At 39.0% G+C, this 22,630-nt stretch overlaps 1 protein-coding gene across 1 annotated transcript in view; it reads left to right on the top strand.

Annotated features, from left to right (window-relative positions):
• IGHMBP2 (immunoglobulin mu DNA binding protein 2) overlaps window positions 1-22,630 on the top strand; it is a 166,514-nt gene that overhangs the window by 100,995 nt on the left and 42,889 nt on the right. Inside the window, exon 14 of the mRNA XM_053720443.1 lies at window positions 19,896-20,741. Coding sequence (XP_053576418.1) covers window positions 19,896-20,741 — 846 coding nt within the window. The remainder of the gene's footprint in view (window positions 1-19,895; window positions 20,742-22,630) is intronic.

The raw sequence follows: 22,630 nt of genomic DNA, 5'->3' as shown, positions 1-22,630 counted from the left end.
AAAAATATATGTGAATTGCACCAAAATAAAACGTATGGATTTTGTTAGAGACTTTATAGAGCAAAATACAAAGGGGCAGAAAGGAATTTAAAAAGATAGATAATCCCTTCATTACCAATTCCCCAGGTTTGCACAACCAACACGGTTATAATAATACACGTTTTACCTCTGTAATTACCTTGTATCTAAGCCTCTGCAAACTGCCCCCTTATTTCAGTTCTTTTGAGAGACTAGCATTTTAGCCAATAAGCGCTAACTCCTAGGTAACTTCACGTGCGTGAGCTAAATGTTCTCTTTATGACACACATAAACTAACGCCCTCTAGTGGTGAAAAACTGTCAAATGCATTTAGATTAGAGGCGGCCTTCAAAGTCTAAGAAATTAGCATCTGAGCCTCCTAGGTTTAGCTTTCAACTAAGAATACCAAGAGAACAAAGCAAAATTGATCATAAAAGTAAACTGGAAAGATGTTTAAAATTGCATGCCCTATCTGAATCATGAAAGTTTATTTTGGACTTGACTGTCCCTTTAATTTTTAAATTCCAGAGTTTACCTATGCCAGCTTCTAACTATGAACCTTAGAGATTGATTAGGTAGGGCTGATATACACCTTTTGTAAGCAGAGTAGATTGAGATAAATTAGATCTGAAAAATAAGGGTGCAACCCTATTTGGGATGATCAAATTGTAACTGTGTCATTAAGAACTTCTACTTTTTTAATTCTAATAACTGGATATAAGATTAATGAAACATACAAAAGCGCTAATGCGGCATAATATATATTGGAGAGACCATGAGGAGGTTAAATAAATGCTAGACAGAATTATGTATTCAAAGAAAAGATTTGTCTGAGAATAGTTTGTAGCTAGACTAGTAGAACAGTATTTAGTAGTCTGAACATATTGGTGCCAGTGTCTCATCATTTGTGAAAGTTGTCCTTATTATCAGTCAGTCACACTTTTAGATAGTAGATGTGTGGATACCAAGAAGAGCTGGTAAAAGGGAGAGTTTATGCTAAAAGGAAAGGCAATTTATTTAAGTTTTAAATTAAACACTGTAATACCTAAGGTTATGAACAGAGAACTGGAGAGCTAATTTTTTCTGTAAATATAACTAACTTTTTAAAAATATTTTGTGTGATATTATGTACTTATTTATCTTGGCCCCTTAATCGAATCCCCATTGCCTTGAAAAAAAATCTTCCCTGTGTGGGCCGGAACAGAAACCAACCCTGCCTATATAGACCCAAATTTAATTAAACCTCCAACAAACTCCACAATTACAAGTTTCCTATCCAGGTATGGACAAGGAGCTGCCCAGTTTATTTGGGCTGCGCAGGTTGGAGCTTCTTTGCAAGGAGTTCTTCACCTTTTTAGGGCCATGAGATTCTGCTTCTGCCATGTTCACAGGCATTTGAAGATGTGTCATGTGCTTGGAAAGCTTCTATTTGCTGGTTGCAGTTTGGATTTGTCATATTTTTCAAGCAGGAGAAGTATTGGTTGTGTGGCTTAATGAGGTCAGCATGCATGTTGCAGGCTGATGATGTCATGAATGTGTCTCTATGGGTGCCACCATCTTGGATGAGGCTTTATATAATGCAGAAGTTTTTTGTATAGCGCTTGTACTACTCTTCGTTTGGAATTTCTGAGATCAAGGATTATGGAGTGATCTTCCTCCTCTTTTTTTCTCATCCTAAAAAGGAGGCATAGTTCTTTTTTTGGCTTTTCATTCTATCCCTGAGCCTGCTTCTTACTGCTCCTATGTGGTATAATGCAGTGTGCAACCTCTGATGTTTGTAGGATATAAGTTGTGTCAAGGCTGCATTAGAGAGATTTATGGATGTGATCTGTCATCTGTCAAGAGGCTCTGATCCTGTAAATGCTGCTTTTGAACCTGAAGATAAGAATGGAGAAGTATTTAGTGACTTTGAAGACTCCCTGCAGTCAGGCTTTGATGTTAATAATCTGCAAAATTTTATTAGAGCCATACCTGGAAACCTAATATGGAGGAGTCTGAGGAGCTCTATACTTCTGCTAACTGGTCATGGTTTTGTAAAATATCTAAAAAGACTTTTCGAGTTGATTCCTCCTTGTCTGCTGTAATTTATCAAGAGAGCCCTAAGCCTGAACATCAGTAATCAGTGCTTGATAAGATAACTAAGTTATGTCCTTTACCTGATGAGGTTTATAATAAGTTTGGGGAAGTTTAATTCTGCTATAACTAGATTAATTAAGAGTTATATTATGTTTACTGATGGTTCATGTAATTTTCTTGATTCTATAAAAAGAGTGAGGAATTTAATCTGAAAAGATTATTATTTTTTTAGCAGGAATCTGCTATGTTGCAAATATAATTGCCTTTGTTTTCTGACACTAAAGCTGTTGATTTGATTACTGATAATTTGCAAGCTAACCTTCCTTCTAGGGAGGAAGATATGTTTTCTACTTATTTTTCAGATCTGCATGTGTATGTGTTCTTTGTAACTGAGCTAATGTCAAATGAATTGAAGATTAGTGCTAGATCCTTGGCTACGTCCAACCTGGTAAGGAGTTAGGAGGGCTTTGTGGTTGAAACACTGGGAGGTAGATGTAGCTTCAAAGGTTAAACCTCTTTAATTTGCCATGTGATAACTCTTGCTTATTTGGAGATAAGTTGGATTATCTATTATCTACAAGGCCTGGAGGGAGAAGCATTTTCCTGCTGCAGTCTGTGTCTAGAGTTCAGCACAGACTGATGGTATTTTTTTTAGGACTTATCTCTTAAAGGATCATTTTTAGGCACTGGGGCAACAGTCATTTTAGAGAAGAGGGACCTTCCCTAAAAGAGGGGTAAACAAGCTCCAAACATCTCCAAAGCAGTCATGACTATCTAGTTTCTTTTCCAGGTCCTGTGGGCACCGTTTGCTGCAGTTTCATCAAGCCTGGTTAAATCAATTTCAGACAGACAACTGGGTTTTAGAAGTAATACAAAAGGTTATTCCCTGGAATTTGCAAGATGGCAAAGAAAAGCATATTCTTTTAAAGAACTTTCTTCCTGCAGATCCTCAGAAAAGTTTAGCTATTCAGGAGTTTGTCTCTACTGGAGCAGAATGTCATAGTGGAAGTTCCTTTGACTTAGAAGCAAAACAGTTTTTATTCCCATTCTCGATTCAAAGAAGGAGAATACCTGAGGCTTGTCCTGGATCTCAAGCATCTCAATTCTTTTCTACAAATCAACTCTCACAATATGGAGTTTTTGCAGACAATAAAGCTGCTGAATCCTTCCTTTTTGGGCAGCATAGACTTAAAATATGCTTATTATCATATCCCAATCAAAATGTGTCATCAGCGTTATTTATATTTTGCATTAGACCAAAATAATTATCATTTCTAGTCTCTCCCATTTGGTCTGGCCACTGCTCCAAGGACCTTTAGCAAAGTTCTCATTCCACTTATTGCACATTTGCAGCTGCAGGGAATACAAATGTTTCACTACTTGCACAATATCATGGTTGTTGCAAGTTCAAGACAACAAGACAATGTGAAGACAATAATTAAATCGAGATTCAGTTCTTCACTGTCTAAGTCAACATGGTTGGCTGCTCAGTCTGAAGAAAAGTCACCTACAGCCATCTTAATAGTTTCTGTTTTGGACTCAGTTCAAGACTATTCAAAACTCTGTTTCTTTCATGTAATTGGCAAGAGTCCATGAGCTAGTGACATATGGGATATACAATCCTACCAGGAGGGGCAAAGTTTCCAAAACCTCAAAATGCCTATAAATACACCCCTCACCACAATTCAGTTTTACAAACTTTGCCTCCTATGGTGGTGGTGAAGTAAGTTTGTGCTAAGATTTCTACGTTGATATGCGCTTCTCAGCATTGTTGAAGCCCGATTCCTCTCAGAGTACAGCGAATGTCAGAGGGACGTGAAGGGAGTATCACTTATTGAATACGATGATTTCCCTAACGGGGGTCTATTTCATGGGTTCTCTGTTATCGGTCGTAGAGATTTATCTCCTACCTCTCTTTTCAGATCGACGATATACTCTCAATTTACCATTACCTCTACTGATAACTGTTTCTGTACTGGTTTGGCTATCTGCTATATGTGGATGGGTGTCTTTTGGTAAGTATGTTTTTTATTACTTAAGACACCTCAGCTATGGTTTAGCACTTTATGCATTTATATAAAGTTCTAAATATATGTATTGTACTTATATTTGCCATGAGTCAGGTTCATGTATTTCCTTCTGCAGACTGTCAGTTTCATATTTGGGTAATATAAACATCTTTTATAGAAAAAATTTTCTTACCTGGGGTTTAGTCTTTTTTCAATTAACTATTTCTTGCAAATTGCGGGTGGCATTAGGCCCGCGGGTGCGTCAAATGCTAAACTTTATTGCGTCATTCTTGGCGTGAAAATATTTTTGGCGCGGAAAAATACGTCTATGACGCAACTTCGTCATTTCCGGCGTCATACTTGACGCCAAGACCTTTCACACGGTTGCGTCATTAGTGACGCGAGTGTGTCATTTCCGGTTATTTTTGGCACCAAAAAGTTTACGTTACGTTGTGCGTATTTGCTTTTTTTCCCATTCCTGAAACTGTCATATAAGGAAATAGATAATTTTGCTTTTTATGTTGTTTTTTCTCTTACATTTTGCAAGATGTCTTTATCTGATCCTGCCTCAGAAGTTTCTGCTGGAACATTGCTGCCTGACATCGGTCCTACCAAAGCTAATTGCATTTGTTGTAAAATTGTTGAAATTATTTCGCCGAATGTGTAATAGTTGTCATGATAAACTTTTACATGCAGTTAGTGTATCCATCAGTAATAGCACATTGCCAGTTGTAGTTCCTTCAACTTCTAATGTGCATGATATACCTGTAAATTTTAAAGAATTTGTTTCTGATTCTATTTTGAAGGTTTTGTCTGCATTTCCACCTTCTAATAAATGTAAAGGTCTTTTAAAACTTCTCATTTAGTTGATGAAATTTCAAATGACCAACAACATAATTTATCCTCTTCTGATGAGGATCTATCTGATACAGAAGATCCTTCCTCAGACATTGACACTGACAAATCTACTTATTTATTTAAAATAGAGTATATGCATTCTTTATTAAAAGAAGTGTTAATTATTTTGGATATTGAGGTAACCAGTCCTATTGACGTTCAGTCTAATAAATGTTTAAATGCTGTTTTTAAACCTCCTGTGGTTTCTCCAGGGGTTTTTCCTATTCCTGAGGCTATTTCTGATATGATTTCTAGGGAATGGAATAAGCCAGGTACTTCTTTTATTCCTTCTTTAAGGTTTAAAAAATTGTATCCTTTACCAGCAAAATCTATAGAATTTTGGGAAAATCCCCAAAGTTGATGGGGCTATTTCTACTCTTGCTAAACGTACCACTATTCCTATGGAAGATAGTACTTCCTTTTAAGGATCCTTTAGATAGGAAGCTTGAATCTTATCTAAGGAAGGCCTATTTATATTGAGGTCATCTTCTCAGACCTGCAATTTCTTTGGCTGATGTTGCGGCTGCATCAACCTTCTGGTTGGAGAATTTAGCGCAACAGGAACTGGATTCTGACTTATCTAGCATTATTCGCCTATTGCAATATGCTAATCATTTTCTTGTGATGCAATTTTTGATAATTATCAAAATTGATGTTAGATCCATGTCTTTAGCTATTTTAGCTAGAAGAGCTTTGTGGCTTAAATCTTGGAATGCTGATATGACATCTAAATCTAGATTACTATCTCTTTCCAAGGTAATAATTTATTTGGTTCTCAGTTGGATTCCATTATTTCAACTATCACTGGGGGAAAAGGAGTTTTTTTGCCTCAGGATAAAAAACCTAAGGGTAAATCTAGGGCTTCTAACCGTTTTCGTTCCTTTCGTCAGAATAAGGAACAAAAACTCAATCCTCCCCCCAAGGAATCTGCTTCCAATTGGAAGCCTTCCTCAAATTGGAATAAATCCAAGCCATTTAGGAAACCAAAGTCAGCCCCTAAGTCCGAATGAAGGTGCGGCCCTCATTCCAGCTCAGCTGGTAGGGGGCAGATTAAGGTTTTTCAAAGATATTTGGATAAAATCTGTCCAAAATCTATGGATTCAGAGCATTGTCTCTCAAGGGTATCGAATAGGATTCAGAGTAAGACCTCCTGTGAGAACATTTTTTCTCTCACGTATCCCAGTAAATCCAGTGTTTTTCAGGGGTAATCATGCCAGTTCCTCCTCAGGAACAAGGTTTGGGGTTTTATTCAAATCTATTCATTGTACCAAAGAAGGAAAATTTATTCAGACCAGTTCTGGATCTGAAAAAGTTTGAATCGTTATGTAAGAGTACCAACTTTCAAGATGGTGACTATAAGGACTATTCTGCCTTTTGTTCAGCAAGGACATTATATGTCCACAATAGACTTGCAGGATGCATACCTTCATATTCCGATTCATTCAGAACATTATCAGTTTCTGAGATTCTCTTTTCTAAACAAGCATTACCAATTTGTTGCTCTTCCATTTGGCCTAGCAACAGCTCCTAGAATCTTTTCAAAGGTTCTGGGTGCCCTACTCTCTGTAATCAGAGAACAGGGTATTGCTGTGTTTCCTTATTTGGATAATATCGTGGTACTAGCTCAGTCTTTGCGTACTGCAGAATCTCACACAAATCAACTAGTGTTGTTTCTTTGGAAACATGGTTGGAGGATCAATTTACCAAAAGTTTCTTGATTCCTCAGATAAGGGTCACCTTTTTAGGCTTCCAGATAGATTCAGTGTCCATGACTCTGTTTCTAACAGACAAGAGACGTTTAAAATTGGTTGCAGCATGCCGGCTCCTTCAGTCTCAATCATTCCCTTCAGTGGCTAGGTGCATGGAAGTTTTAGGTCTCATGACTGCAGCATCGGACGCGATCCCCTTTGCTCATTTTCACATGAGACCTCTACAGCTTTGTATGCTGAATCAATGTACGACACTCTCTGACATGGTGGATAGATCACCATCGTTTAGTTCAAGGGGCTTCTTTTGTTCGGCCAACCTGGACTGTGATCACAACAGATGTGAGTCTTTCAGGTTGGGGAGCTGTTTGGGGATCTTTGACAGCACAAGGGGTTTGGAAATCTCAATAGGCGAGATTACCAATAAATATTTTAGAACTCCTTGCAATTCTCAGAGCTCTTCAGTTTTGGCATCTGCTAAAGAGAGAACCGTTCATTTGTTTTCAGACAGACAATATCACAACAGTGGCATATGTCAATCATCAGGGTGGGACTCACAGTCCCCAAGCTATGAAAAAAGTATCTCGGATACTTGTTTGGGCGGAATCCAGCTCTTGTCTAATCTTTGCCTTGCTTATCCCAGGTGTAGACAATTGGGAGGCGGATTATCTCAGCCGCCAGACTTTACATCCAGAGGAGTGGTCTCTCCATCCAGATGTGTTTTCTTAGATTGTTCAGTTGTGGGGTCTTCCAGAGATAGATCTCATGGCCTCTCATCTAAACAAGAAACTTCCCAGATACCTGTCCAGGTCCAGGGATGTTCAGGCGGAAGCAGGGGATGCGCTGACACTTCCTTGGTGTTATCATCCTGCTTACATTTTCTCGCCTCTAGTTTTCCTTCCAAGAATGATCTCCAAAATCATCATGGAAGAATCATTTGTGTTGCTGGTGGCTCCAGCATGGCCACACAGGTTTTGGTATGCGGATCTGGTTTGGATGTCCAGTTGCCCGCTTTGGCCACTTCCGTTCGGCCAGACCTACTATCTCAAGCTCCGTTTTTCCATCAGGATCTCAAATCATTAAATTTGAAGGTATGGAAATTGAACGCTTAGTACTAAGTCATAGAAAGATTTATTATAGAGTTTGGAAGACTTCCATTTCATGGTGTTCTTCTCATAAATTCTCCTGGCATTTTTTTAGAATTCCTAGAATTTTTCAATTTCTTTAGGACGGTTTGGATAAGGGTTTGTCTGCAAGTTCTTTGAAAGGTCAAATCTCCGCTCTTTCTGTTTTATTTCACAGAAAGATTGCTATACTTCCTGATATACACTGTGTTGTACAGGCTTTAGTTCTTATTAAGCTTGTTATTTAATCAATTTCTCCTCCTTGGAGTCTTAATTTGGTTCTGACGGCTTTACAGGTTCTTCCATTTGAACCTATGCATTTTTTGGACATTAAACTACTTTCTTGGAAAGTGTTGTTCCTTTTGGCCATCTCTTCTGCTAGAAGAGTTTCTGAGTTATCTTCTCTTTCTTGTGAGTCTCCTTTTCTGATTCATTCATCAGGATAAGGCAGTTTTGCGGACTTCTTTTTAATTTTTACCTAAGGTTGTGAATTCTAACAACATTAGTAGAGAAATTGTTGTCCCTTCCTTGTGTCCTAATGCTAAGAATTCTTTGGAAAAGTTCCTTACATTCTTTGGATGTGGTAAGAGCTTTGAAATATTATGTGGAAGCTACTAAAGATTTCAGGAAGACTTCCAGTCTATTTGTTTTATTTTCTGATCCTAGGAAAGGTCAGAAGGCTTCTGCTATTTCCTTGGCTTCTTGGTTGAAACTTTTGATTCATCAAGTTTATTTTGAGTCAGGTCAGGCCCCGCCTCAGAGAATTACAGCTCATTCTACTAGATCAGTCTCCACTTTGTGGGCTTTTAAGAATGAAGCTTCAGTTGATCAGATTTGCAAAGTGGCAACTTGGTCCTCTTTGCATTCATTTACTAAATTCTACCGTTTTGATGTATTTGCTTCTTCGGAAGCAGTTTTTGGTAGAAAAGTTCTTCAGGCAGCTGTTTCAGTTTGATTCTTCTGCTTTTGATTTAAGTTTTTTTCTTTCAAATGAAATAAACTTATATTTTTGGGTTGTGGATTAATTTTTTTCAGCAGATTATGGCTGTTTTTATTTTATTCCCTCCCTCTCTAGTGACTCTTGAGTGGAGATCCACATCTTGGGTATTGATATCCCATATGTCACTAGCTCATGGACTCTTGCCAATTACATGAAAGAAAACATAATTTATGTAAGAACTTACCTGATAAATTAATTTCTTTCATATTGGCAAGAGTCCATGAGGCCCACCCTTTTTATGGTGGTTATGATTTTTTGTATAAAGCACAATTATTTCCAAATTTCCTTTGTTGATGCTTTCTACTCCTTTCTTTATCACCCCACTGCTTGGCTATTCGTTAAACTGAATTGTTGGTGTGGTGAGGGGTGTATTTATAGGCATTTTGAGGTTTGGGAAACTTTGCCCCTCCTGGTAGGATTGTTTATCCCATATGTCACTAGCTCATGGACTCTTGCCAATATGAAAGAAATGAATTTATCAGGTAAGTTCTTACATAAATTATGTTTTTTCTGCTTTCAGAGAAAGTAATGACATTTAAATCTCTGGTCCAGTCTGTTTAGTCTCAGGATTATCTACCTGTTAGAGACTGGATGAGCCTTCTGGGGAATCTTTCAGCAGCAATTTCTATTGTCTCTTGGGCACATTGTAATGAGGGAAGCCCAGGGTATTTTCCCGAAGCATTGGAGAAAATGAATGCCCTTCAGCCACAAAATTATTGTTCCAGAAAAGATGTTTCCTTGGAATGGTGGCTAAGCGACACAAATCTCTTAAAAGGAGGTTTTCTTCAAGATCCAGATTTGTTGGTTCTTACTATGGTCGCAAGTTCCTTAGGCTGGGGGGCTTCCTTGCAAGGAAGGTATGTTCAAGAAAAGTGGTCAATAGGAAAGTCTTTTTTTTTTCCTTCCAATCTTTTGAAATTAAGGGCCATTCATCTGGCTCTACTAACTTTTCAAAAAGACTTGCTGTGGCAATACATAAAGGTCCGATAATGTTAGAGCCGTAGTTTACATGAATCATCAGGGGGGTACAAGAAGTTTTTCCCCTCGCCAAGAGGCATGGACTTAAGAAAAATTGGCTTTCATCATTGCAGTTCATCTTCCAAGTTGTGACAACCTTCAAGCAGATTTTCTAAACAGGCATTCTATTCTTTAAGGGGAATGGCAGTTAAATCCTTCAGTGTTTACATACTAAATTCTAAGTATGGGCCAGCCAGAATAACACCTAATGGCCTCTCAAAGCAATCATCTGCTGGATCTGTTTTTCAGTCCTTATACATCAGGAGATTTTCAGGAGACAGATGCATTATCTCAAAAATTAGATTTCAGTCTGGCATATGTGTTTCCTCCCTTCTCAATGGTTCTTCAGAAAATTGTCAAGGGCAAGATAAGAGTCATTGTAGGTTTTCCCTGGTGCCCCAGAAGGCCTTGGTTTCCACTGCTGCTGCTCAAACTGCAGAGGAAATCTTTTTTTTTTTCCACCCATTGTTTACTGCTTTGTGATCTCTTCAATGCAATGGGGATCCAATTAAGGGGCCACAATAAAAGGAAATTATCTGCAGATTAAACAAATATATATATAGGAAAAATAATAAAAATTAGGACAAAAAATAGAATAATAAATGTGTGTACAAGTGTGAAATGGTGTCAAGTACAAAAAAAGTGGAAACTCCTATATATTCAATTGATTATCTTAAGTGTCTCAAGTGATGAAAAAATTGATTATCTTAAGTGTCCCAAGTTGGGAGAAAAATGTAATATCCCAGGATGTAATTGATCAAACGATATGTGATAAAATCCTAAACAATCCTATATGGATATGTATCCCTGATGTCCTCTTGGAGTAGGTCCTAAAAGGAAACCTGTAGAAAACAAATAAATATGTGCAAAATCTAGGTGATATCTGTCCTGCCCTATAGTAAGTAGGGCTTACTGGACTTCATCAAGTGGAAAACTCAATACGTTTCGGCCTTGAATAAGGCCTTTATCAAGATTATGGTATGATAAAGGCCTTATTTAAGGCCGAAATGCATTGACTAAAAATAAACAGAACAGCTCGAGTTTTCCAGGTGGTGAAGTCCGGTAAGCCTTACTTACTATAGGGCAGGACAGATATCACCTAGATTTTGCACATATTTATTTGTTTTCTACAGGTTTCCTTTTAGGACCTACTCCAAGAGGACATCAGGGATACATATCCATATAAGATTGTTTAGGATTATATCACATATCATTTGATCAATTACATCCTAGGATATTAAAATTTTCAATTTTTTCCCCAACTTGGGATACTTAAGATAATCATTTTTTTCATCACTTGGGACACTTAAAGTGAATGTAAATTTTCATGAATACTAATAAAAACAGGGGCACTTTCATTCATGAAAGTTTACATTGCAGCAGTAAAATAATTAACTTTTTCTTCTTCCAAGCCGGACCAGCGATCCCTGGCCCGCTTCTCATGCTGTACTTAGCACAGCCATACCGAAACCGGGTTCCTCCAATCATGGCGTGGCCTCAGGAAATGTTTGCTCTGGGGGGGAGCCATGATTGGAGGAAGCCGGATTCATCATTTCTGAGGTAAGTAGAGAGGAGCTGCGGGCGGGGGATCAATGGTTCGACCTGGAAGAAGAAAAAGGTAAGTATTTTAGTGAAACCGCTGCAATGTAAACTTTCATGAATTAAAGTACCCCTGTTTTTAATAGTATTTCTTTCCAATGGCATGGAGAGTCCACAAATTCATTCAATTACTAGTGGGAATTTAACTCCTGGCCACCAGGTGGAGGCAAAGAACACCCCAGCAAAGCCTTAAGTATGCTCCTGTTACCCACAATCCCCACTCATTATTTGCCTGTGTAACATTGTAGGTGATGTGTGAAGAAGGTGTATGAAGAAATCAAGTTGTTAATCCTTTGATGGGTACTTTTACCTGCAAGCAAGGATTGGAGTTATGCTGTGTCCATGTAATCCTCTTTAGTAAGAGTAATGGTGGCTTTCAGCAGTTGGAAGACGGTGAGGTGGTCTTTGCTTACCTTCCAACATTTTTGCTACCCCAATATAGAAAACCAGGGTTGGTTACTCTGTTTTTTCTTTATCTGCAGGTCTATGTCAGTGAGGATTCTGTCACACCTGTTTGTTGTACCTGCCCTACAGTGGATCCACGGGTAAGTGCTTTTACCTTCTAGCTGAGAAGGATGCAGCACTTAGGAGTTCCTTGTTTTAAAACTTAAGAGAACAAGGTGGATCCCTATGGGACTGAATATCCCTTTTAAAGGTTGGGGATTTATTGGGCAGCAGTTCAGGGCACTGTTCTGTCATGTGAAGGCTTTTTTGTTTTTTTTGCACAAATGTCAGTCTCTGAGAGTGTTTGTTTGCCTAAAGATTTGCTGCACAGTTGATTTCTGCAGTTTCTGCAGCCCTAAGTGCTTTACCTAGTTCTGGTAAAAGGAAGAGGAAATCTAATAACATTTATATGGGTTCTGAGTCCGCCAAGACTGTTTTGGGTAGTCTTTCTCAGTTATCTAGCGAGGATCATTCTGAGGGCGAGATCTCTGATTCAGAATCTGCAGTTCCTAGTACAATAGATTCTGAGGCGGTTAATTTTAAATTTAAACTGGAGCATCTCCGTTTACTTTTGAAGGAGATTTTAGTTACTTTGGATAACTCTGAAACTGCTGCAGAGGCTCCTGAAAAGGCTAATAAACTTAATAGAGTTTTGTAATGTCAAACCTAAATCTGTGGAGGTTTTACCTGTTCCAGATCGCATGTCTCACATTATATCTCAGGAATGGGAGAAGCTGGATGTTCCTTTTAACCCATCTCCTGTGTTTAAAAATATGTTTCCTGTGGCTGATTCAGTGTGAAATCTGTGGCACACTGTTCCTAGAGTAGAGGGTGCTATATCTACCTTAGCCAAGAGAACTACTATTCCTCTTGAGGACAGTTCCTCTTTTAGAGACCCTATGGATAAGAAATTGAAAAATGTTAATTCATCAGGGTTTGCAGTGGCAACCAATTGCTAGTATTGCGACAGTTGCTGGTGCAGCCTCTTATTGGTGTGGCTCTTTGTCTGATCTAGTTCTCAGAAGAGACTACTACAGAGGAGATCCAGGATAGGATCAAGGCTCTAAAGCTGCATAATACTTTTATCTGTGATGCCAGTATGCACGCTGTTAGGCTGGGAGCCAGGATTTCTAGTTTTGCGATACTAGAACGCAGAGCCCTTTGATTAAAGTTTTGGTCTGCGGATGTGACTTCTAAATCCAAGCCTCTGTCTCTACCTTTTAATGGTAAGACTTTATTTGGTTCTGGTCTGGCAGAGATCATTTCCACGGTTACAGGATAAGAAGAATAGACCCAATTTTTTTTCCTTTCGTAACTTTAAGGGACAGAGATCTTCCTCGTCTTCAAAATCTGACCAGCACTGGATCAAGGGTAAGTAATCCAGAAAGCCTTCTACTGAGAGTAATTCAGCATGAAGGGCCCACCCCCAATCCAGTCTTGGATCAGGTAGGGGGCAGGCTTTCCTTTTTTTCAGCAGGCTTGGATTTGCAACGTTCCAGATACTTGGCCAGTGGCTTAAACTGCGTTAGGGATTTGTCCTCTCTGGGAGTGATTATCCCAGTTTCTCTAGCAGAACAGGGTCAGGGATTTTGTTCAAATCTTTTTGTAGTTCCCAAAGAGGAGGGAACTTTTTGACCTATTATAGACTTAAAGTCTCTCAACAAGTTTCTCAAGGTCCCGTCCTATAAAATGGAGATTATTCATTCTATTCTCCTTCTGGTTCAGGAGGGTCAGTTTATGATCACTATAGACCTAAAGGATGAATATCTTCACGTGCCTATCCACAGGCAACATTTCAAATTCCCGAGGTTTGCTTTTTTGGATCGATATTTCCAATTTGCAGCCCTGCTTTTTGGCCCTGCCACTGCTCCTTGAATCTTTATGAAGGTTCTAGGGACTCTTTTGGCTGTGGCCAGATCTCTAGGGATTGTGGTGGCTCCTTACCTGGACGATATCTTGGTCCAGGCGCCATCTTTTCAGTTAGCAAGATCCCATACAGATTCTCTGTTAGCTATTCTCTGCTCTCACAGGTGGAAGGTGAATCTAGGGAAAAGTTCCTTGGTGCCAGGTACCAGGGTATGTTTTCTGGGGATAATCTTAGACTCGGTATCTATGAAGATTTTTTTGACAGAGGTCAGAAAAGTCAAGCTTCTGGAGGCCTGTCATTCTCTTCAGTCCTCTGTTTGTTTGTCTATCAGTAGCTGTATGCATGGAAGTAATTAGTCTCACGGTGGAAATCAATGGACTTTATTCAGTTTGCCTGCTTTAATCTGAGACCTCTACAGTTATGTATGCTCAATCAATGGAACAGGGTCCACTTGGATCTCTTTCAGTGGATAGTTTTAGACTGGATGTCTCTTTCTTGGTGGATCTCCCAGGACCTTTTGTCTCAGGGCACTTGTTTCTTAAGACCTTCTTGAGAGATTGTGACCATGGATGCCAGACTGTTAAGCTGGGGAGCAGTTTGGCGGTCCCTAAGAGCTCAGGGACTTTTGGACTCATGAGGAGTCTACCCTTCCTATAAATATCCTAGAATTGAGAACAATTCTCTATGCTCTATTAGTATGGCCTCAACTGAGTTTTAGTTCGGTTTATCAGATTTCAATCGGACAATATCTCTTCAGTGGCGTATATCAACCACCAAGGTGAAACTCAGAGCATGTTTGCTATGAAGGAGGTGACTCACATTCTTCAGTGGGCAGAGTCTCACAATTTTCATCTCTCTGCCATTCATATCCCAGGGGTGGACAACTGGGAAGAGGATTATCTGAGCAGGTAGACCTTTCATCCAGGGGAATGGGCTCTCCATCCGGATGTTTTCTTGATGTTAACCCTCTAGTGGAGAGTTCTGGAGCTAGATCTGATGGCATCTCGTCTAAATGCCAGGCTTCCAAGATACAGAGCAAGATCAGAAGATCCTCAAGCAGCTCTAGTAAGTGCCCTGGCAGTGCCATGGGATTTCAGTCTAATTTATCTGTTTCTGTTGATAGCTCGTATCAAACAGGAGCAGGTTTCAGTGATTCTACTAGCTCCAGCATGGCCTCGCAGAACATGGTTTGCGGACCTAGTGAGGTTGTTGTCATTTCCCCGTGGAAATTGCCTCTGAGGAAGAATCTTCTACTTCAGGGTTCCTTCCTCCATTCAAACTTAGTCTGTCTGAAGCTGACTGCTTGGAGATTGAACGCTTAGTCTTGTCCTGATGAGGTTTTTCTGTGAAGGTTATTGAGATTATGTTTCAGGCTTGTAAGCCTTTTTCTCGTAAGATTTATTTTAATGTATGGCAAAGATACCTTCATTGGTGCGGATCTAGGGGTTTTTCTTGGAGTCAAGTGAGAATTCCCTGTTTTCTGTCCTTTCTTCAGGAGGGCCTGGAGAAGGGTTTATCAGTCAGTACCCTAAAGGATCAAATTTCAGCTCTGTCCTTTCTTCTGCAGAAGCGTCTGGCAATTTTGCCAGATGTTCAATCTTTTGTCCAGGCTTTGGTTAGAATCAGGCCTGTGTTTAGGTCTATTGCTCCTCCTTGGAGTCTTAATCTGTTTCTTAAAGTTCTGCAGCAGGCTCCATTTGAGCCTATGCATTCTGTTGAAATCAAGTTATTGTCCTGGAAAGTTTTATTTCTGCTGGCAATTTCCTCTGCCCGTAGAGTTTCGGAGCTTTCGGCTCTACAGTGTGATTCTCCTTAGCTTATTCTTCATGCACATAAGGCGGTTCTCTGTTCTAAATTAGGTTTTCTACCTAAGGTGGTATTGGAACGCAATATCAACCAAGAAATTGTTGTTACTTCATTTTATCCTAATCCTTCCTCTAAGAAGGAATGGTTATTGCAATCTGGATGTTGTGCATGCTTTAAGGTTCTATTTACAGACTACGAAAGATTTTCGTCAATCTTCTGCTCTTTTTGTTGTCATTTCAGGTAAATGGAGGGGTCAGAAGGCCTCTTCCTCTACTCTCTCAGCAGCCTCCAGAGAAAATTACGGCTCACCCCACTAGGGTTGTCGCTTCCTCTTGGGGCTTTAAAAATGATGCTTCTGTGGAACAGATTTGCAAGGCGGTCACTTGATCATCATTGCATACTTTTTCCAAATTTTAAAAATTCAATGTTTTTGGGAGGCAAGTTCTTCAAGTGGTGGTGCCTTCTGTTTAGGTTTGCCTGTCTTGTGTATCCTTCCCTTCCATTCTGTGTCCTCTAGCTTTGTTATTGGTTCCCACTAGTAATTGAATGGATTTGTGAACTCTCCATGCCATTGGAAAGAAAACATAATTAATACTTACCTGATAAATTATTTTCTTTCTTGGTATGGAGAGTCCACGACCCGCCCTTATTTTTAAGACGACTTTTTGTAATTTTTCTAAACCTCAGGCACCTCCATACCCTTTGTGTCTTCTTCTCTTTCCATAATTCCTTAAATGACTGGGGATTGTGAGGAGTGGGAGGATACTTAAGGCTTTGCTGGGGTGTTCTTTGCCTCCACCTGGTGGCCAGGAGTTGAATTCCCACTAGTAATTGAATGGATTCGTGGACTCTCCATGCCAGGAAAGAAAATAATTTATCAGGTAAGTATAAATTATGGTTTTTAAAAAACGGGCACTACATTCACTTTAAGATAGTCAATTGAATATATTGTTTTTTCCACTTTTTTGTACTTTATTTTTCTTATATTTTTTCATTTTTTCAAGTATACACATTTTTTGTGGCTTCCACACCACTTGGACTTATTTGGTACTGATGATTTTGCACATACTATACCAAAGTCTGACTAATTTGTATGTTTTATTGTACTACACATCCAGTATTGTATTTGTTTTCTTTTCAATTCTTTTTATACATTTATGTATAATAAAGGATCATTTTACTCAACATACTTTAGCCTTGTTAGGCACTCCTAATACTGTTTTGTTATTTGTATATCTATTAGCGGTCCTGTTAGGTGATTGTTCACTAACGGCTAGATTTAGAGTTTTGTCGGTAACGACCCGCGTATCTAACGCTGGCTTTTTTCTGGCCGCACCTTTAAAATAACTCTGGTATTGAGAGTCCACAGAATGGCTGCGTTAGGCTCCAAAAAAGGAGCGTAGAGCATATTTATCGCAGCTTCAACTCTCGATACCAGAGTTGCTTACGGACGCGGCCAGCCTCAAAAACGTGCTCGTGCACGATTCCCCCATAGGAAACAATGGGGCTGTTTGAGCTGAAAAAAACCCTAACACCTGCAAAAAAGCCGCGTTCAGCTCCTAACGCAGCCCCATTGTTTGCTATGGGGAAACACTTCCTACGTCTGCACCTAACACTCTAACATGTACCCCGAGTCTAAACACCCCTAACCTTACACTTATTAACCCCTATTCTGCCGCCCCCACTATCGCTGACCCCTGTATATTATTTTTAACCCCTAATCTGCCGCTCCGTAAACCGACGCTACTTACATTATCCCTATGTACCCCTAATCTGCTGCCCCTAACACCGCCGACCCCTATATTATATTTATTAACCCCTAATCTGCCCCCCACAACGTCGCCTCCACCTGCCTACACTTATTAACCCCTAATTTATATTGTAGCTATATTAGGATTTATTTTACAGGTAAGTATTTAGCTTTAAATAGGAATAATTTATTTAATAAGAGTTAATTAATTTCGTTAGATTAAAATTATATTTAACTTAGGGGGGTGTTAGTGTTAGGGTTAGACTTAGCTTTAGGGGTTAATACATTTATTAGAATAGCGGTGAGCTCCGGTCGGCAGATTAGGGGTTAATGTTTGAAGTTAGGTGTCGGCGATGTTAGGAAGGGCAGATTAGGGGTTAATACTATTTATTATAGGGTTAGTGAGGCGGATTAGGGGTTAATAACTTTATTATAATAGCCGTGCGGTCCGGTCGGCAGATTAGGGGTTAATAAGTGTAGGCAGGTGGAGGCGACGTTGAGGGCGGCAGATTAGGGGTTAGTAAATATAATATAGGGGTCGGCGGTGTTAGGGGCAGCAGATTAGGGGTACATAGCTATAATGTAGGTGGCGGCGCTTTGCGGTCGGCAGATTAGGGGTTAATTATTGTAGGTAGCTTGCGGCGACGTTGTGGGGGCAGGTTAGGGGTTAATAAATATAATACAGGGGTCGGCGGTGTTAGGGGCAGCAGATTAGGGGTACATAAGTATAACGTAGGTGGCGGTCGGCAGATTAGGGGTTAAAAAAATGTCATTGAGTGGCGGCGATGTGGGGGGACCTCGGTTTAGGGGTACATAGGTAGTTTATGGGTGTTAGTGTACTTTAGAGCACAGTAGTTAAGAGCTTTATGAACCGGCGTTAGCCCAGAAAGCTCTTAACTACTGACTTTTTTCTGCGGCTGGAGTTTTGTCGTTAGATTTCTAACGCTCACTTCAGACACGACTCTAAATACCGGAGTTAGAAAGATCCCATTGAAAAGATAGGATACGCAATTGACGTAAGGGGATCTGCGGTATGGAAAAGTCGCGGCTGAAAAGTGAGCGTTAGACCCTTTTTTGAGTGACTCCAAATACCGGCGGTAGCCTAAAACCAGCGTTGGGAGCCTCTAACGCTGGTTTTCACGGCTACCGCCAAACTCCAAATCTAGGCCTTAGTGAGCTTGTGTGTTCCATTTGGAGTTGTATGCTATTATCTGTATTTGCTCTCAAAAATACAGTAATGGTCCTTTTAATAGCTTATTGTCCTTATAAAACTAATACAGAATCACCCATACTTTTTATATGGAGAGCTGTGCACTATTATTAGGATTGGAGGGTGGCACATTACATTTTACTCATTTATGTTAAAGAGAACTTCTCATTACATTTATATTCATATTTTCATTTAAAATTAGTACTCAATGAAAACTGAGAAACTGTTCTTTCTATAGGTGTCTGAAGAGTTGAAGAGCTAATTACTAATAGTGAGTAGGCATATGATTCTGATCTTGGTTGGATGAGCTGTGCAGTTTACATCCAGAAGCATTTAAAGGGACATTATACACTAGATTTTTCTTTGCACAAAGGTTTAGTAGACGATCCATTTAAATAGCCCATTTTTTTTTATTTTTTTTTAAATGGATAGTTTTGCTTATTTTTAAATAACATTGCTCTGATTTTCATACTCCTAACCAACCCCCAAAGTTTTAGGAGAATACTGATGTATATTTACTCCAGCTTGCTCCTGTTTGTGTAAAGAGTCTTTATGCAGAGTAAGGGGGAGGGCGGAGTGTCTGCTATTTCCCACTTGCAGTGGGTGTTCCAGCTACATTTTTTTAACCGAGCTAAACTGGGAGCTTCTAAGTATGTTTTTAAAAGGTTTTATACTGGATTTTTAGATCATCTGTGCATATTATTCTTTATAGTAGTTTCTATTACAGGCAGTTATATGAAAATTGGTGTATACTGTCCCTTTAAGCAAGTTCTGTAAGGCCTAATTACACATCTAGTACAGTTAGTTACTGCTTCATTGCAACAGACTCTAGCAAGGCAATATGATGGTGTTTTATTGAAAATGTATACTTATAATCCTTCTATCATATCATCTCTCTCCCTTCTAAGCTGTACCTTTTTTAGTTCTTTATATATTTTCTTGTATAATTTATATTTTAGACCATGTACCAGTTTAGTATCCGTCCTTTGATCAGGTTCTAGTTTAAACTAATACAGAATCACCCATACTTCATCATCATCATCATCTTGCGTATAGCGTATGGTTCTGTACGCTATACGCAAGATGAAAACCTAACTCGTGACCTATGAAGAATTACAGTTTTCTTCTGCTAATACCTCTTCCTATACAACCAATTGCTTGCCAAACTTCAAATTGTATGAAATAATTCACAAATCCAGTTTTTTTTTTGTTTTACTGTCAGTAAATTGTTATCAATCTATAATTAACTTTAGTGTTTTAATTGTACTTACGTGTTTGAACTAAATTTGTTTTTCATTATTTTGTATTTTATATCTTTAAGTTTCTTCTGATTCACATTATATGTTCAAGTAACATGTTATCTTCTTTATAGGGGAAGTGGGCTTCCTGGCTGAGGATAGAAGGATAAATGTTGCAGTTACTCGCGCTAGACGCCATGTTGCTATTATATGCGATTCTTACACCATCAGCAACCACAAATTTCTAAAAGATCTTGTGACTTATTTCTCTGAGCATGGAGAAGTCAGAACTGCTTTTGAATATCTTGAGGATATTGTACCTGAAAAATATTCACAAGAAAATGAAAAAGATAATCAACAGAAAGGCCCAGACTCTGTCAATATTAAAAAAACACATTCTGATAAGGAAAGAGTGAGCAGACAAAAGGTATACAGTTTTAACAAGACTAGCAAAGAAGACAAAGTAAAAATGAAAACAGTTACTTCAAACAAAAGTGTTCAACAGAACTATAAATCTGATGTTCGTGATGAAAACAATTCACGTAAAGAAAGTCTGAAGAATATGATTGAAGATTTTTTGAAGGACAGTCAGAAAACCCAGTGCAATTTCCCTACAACACTAACATCTCATGATAGATTATTGGTTCATGAGATAGCGGAAGAATATGGTCTACATCATGTAAGTACCGGAGATGGGGTAAACAGATATGTTTCTGTTTCCAAAACCAGAGCAATTTCAGCAGATACGCAGTCCCCGAAAGTGGATGCTTCTGAATCAGAGAAAAAAAGCCAATTACCCGTTACAGTTAGTGATAGCCAGAAAGCTGACGTAAGCTGCAGTTCGCATTCGGGTAAAGTTGACTTAAAAGCCTTACACATGGAAAAACTTGAAAGGGAAAAGGCAATACGTGCGGAACAAGCCAGTAAAAAACAAGATTGTCCTGCTCAAAAAGCAGTGGAAAAGAAGAAAGACACTAGACGTGAGTAGCTTTATTTACATTTTTTTTTTACTTTAAAGGGACATAAAACCCCAAATTTTTCTTTTTTTACAATTCAGATAGAGCATGTGATTTTAAATAACTTTCCATTTGGTTTCTAGTATCAAATGTGCTTCATTCTCTTGGTATCTTTTGTTAAAGGATCAGTTATGCACCACTGAGCGCTGACTGGACACATCTGGGGAACTAAAGAAAAGAGCCATGTGGGTGCAGCCACCAATTAACAGCTAGCTCCTAGTAATGCTTTGCTGCACCTGAGCCTACCTAGGTATGCTTTTCACCAAAATATACCAAGAGAATGAAGCAAATTAGATAATATAAATATATTGGGAAGTTGTTTAAAATCACATGCTCTATTTGAATCATGAAAGGAAAAATGTGTGTTTCATATCCATAAAATATTTTGTTAATGAAGCACAGTAAAGTGTAGGAAAGTATGTTAAAGTAAATAGTATAGTGAATAAATGTATTAATTAATGCAGGCTTTGTTTATAGGAAATGTGATGACTCATTAGTCAGTTACATATTGGTGTTGTTTTAAAGGGAACTATAACTTGAATACAGTATATTTATCCTCTGGGAGAAGTACAGTCAGCTAAGAGAGATGACACTATAAGTGACGTTGGCCTATTGATCAAGCACAGAGGGACCTGTTTGTTCCTAGTTGAGAGTCTCTCTCCTGCTTGATTATATACTCCCCTCCTACCTTTTTTCCATTTTCTCTAGAACTCTCTGCACATGCACGAGCCTTATTAACGTATTAAATGCATAACATCTCACAGTTACATGGAGTAGTGTCAGATATGTATAAGACCTGGTGAGCCCGATATTCAAAACTTCAAGAGAAATCACACAAAAGCTATGGGATTTTTTTTACCTTGTATTGTAATGTCTCTTTCACATAAAGAACACTACATAGCAACATACATATTTCTAAAGATAACATTTGTGTTTTTCAATTATTTTTTAAGGGCCTCACCGTACTGATGAGACTTCGTAGAATATCTTGCCTGAGCTGTGAGGTTTTGAATATCAGGCCTAGTGTCTAAAGTAGGGTTAGAAGTAAACTGAACTAGCGCTCTGGATTATGCCCGGGAGTTGACTGGAGTGCCCCTGGGTAGATAAAGTATACAAAGTAGTACCTCAAAGCCTTGGAGGAAGAAGCTGATAAGTAGATGAAGGACCAGGCATAGAAATTCTTGACAAAGGTCAGGAGCCAGGAGTACAGAGCATTAAACAGAACACCAGAGGTTAAACAAGTCCAAAATCCAAATACAGACCAGGTCAGCAATGAGATGTCATTAAACCAGCCAAGGTACACAAGGAGCATGCACCTTCTATATCTAATTGTAGTCCAAGTCAGCAGCAGTTAATCTGTAGACCAGGCAAGTTCTATATCCAGTTACAGTCCAGGTCAGCAGCAATTAATCTGAAGACCAGGCAAGTTATATATCTTTGTTTGAGCCATTGTCGGAGTGGGTTGACTCGGTTTTGCAACCATTAGTTAGGGGCCTGAGTAGTTATTTACGAGACTCCGGCCATCTTACCTCCTTGTTAGAAAGTACCAATTGGCATGCAGAATATGGGTGGGTGGTGATGGATGTGGTGTCGCTGTTATCAAGTATTCCCCATCACCTTGGCATTCAGGCCATTGCTTATTTTCTCAGACACAGGACTAATTATTCGGAAGAATTTCATATGTTTGTGTGTGAGAGAGCGTTGAGTTCCTATTATCCCATAACTTTTCATGTTTGATGGTAAATGTTATTTGCAAACATGTGGTACGGTGATGGGAGCGAAATTCGCTCCCTCATTTGCAAACATTTTTGCGGGGTGGTGGGAGCTCAACTTTTTTTACAGTGAGAGCAATC

The sequence above is a fragment of the Bombina bombina genome, chromosome 7, assembly GCF_027579735.1.
Source record: "Bombina bombina isolate aBomBom1 chromosome 7, aBomBom1.pri, whole genome shotgun sequence".
Lineage (NCBI taxonomy): Eukaryota > Metazoa > Chordata > Amphibia > Anura > Bombinatoridae > Bombina > Bombina bombina.
Note: the sequence above shows the minus strand (reverse complement) of the source record. Positions and strands in the feature narration are given on the sequence as shown.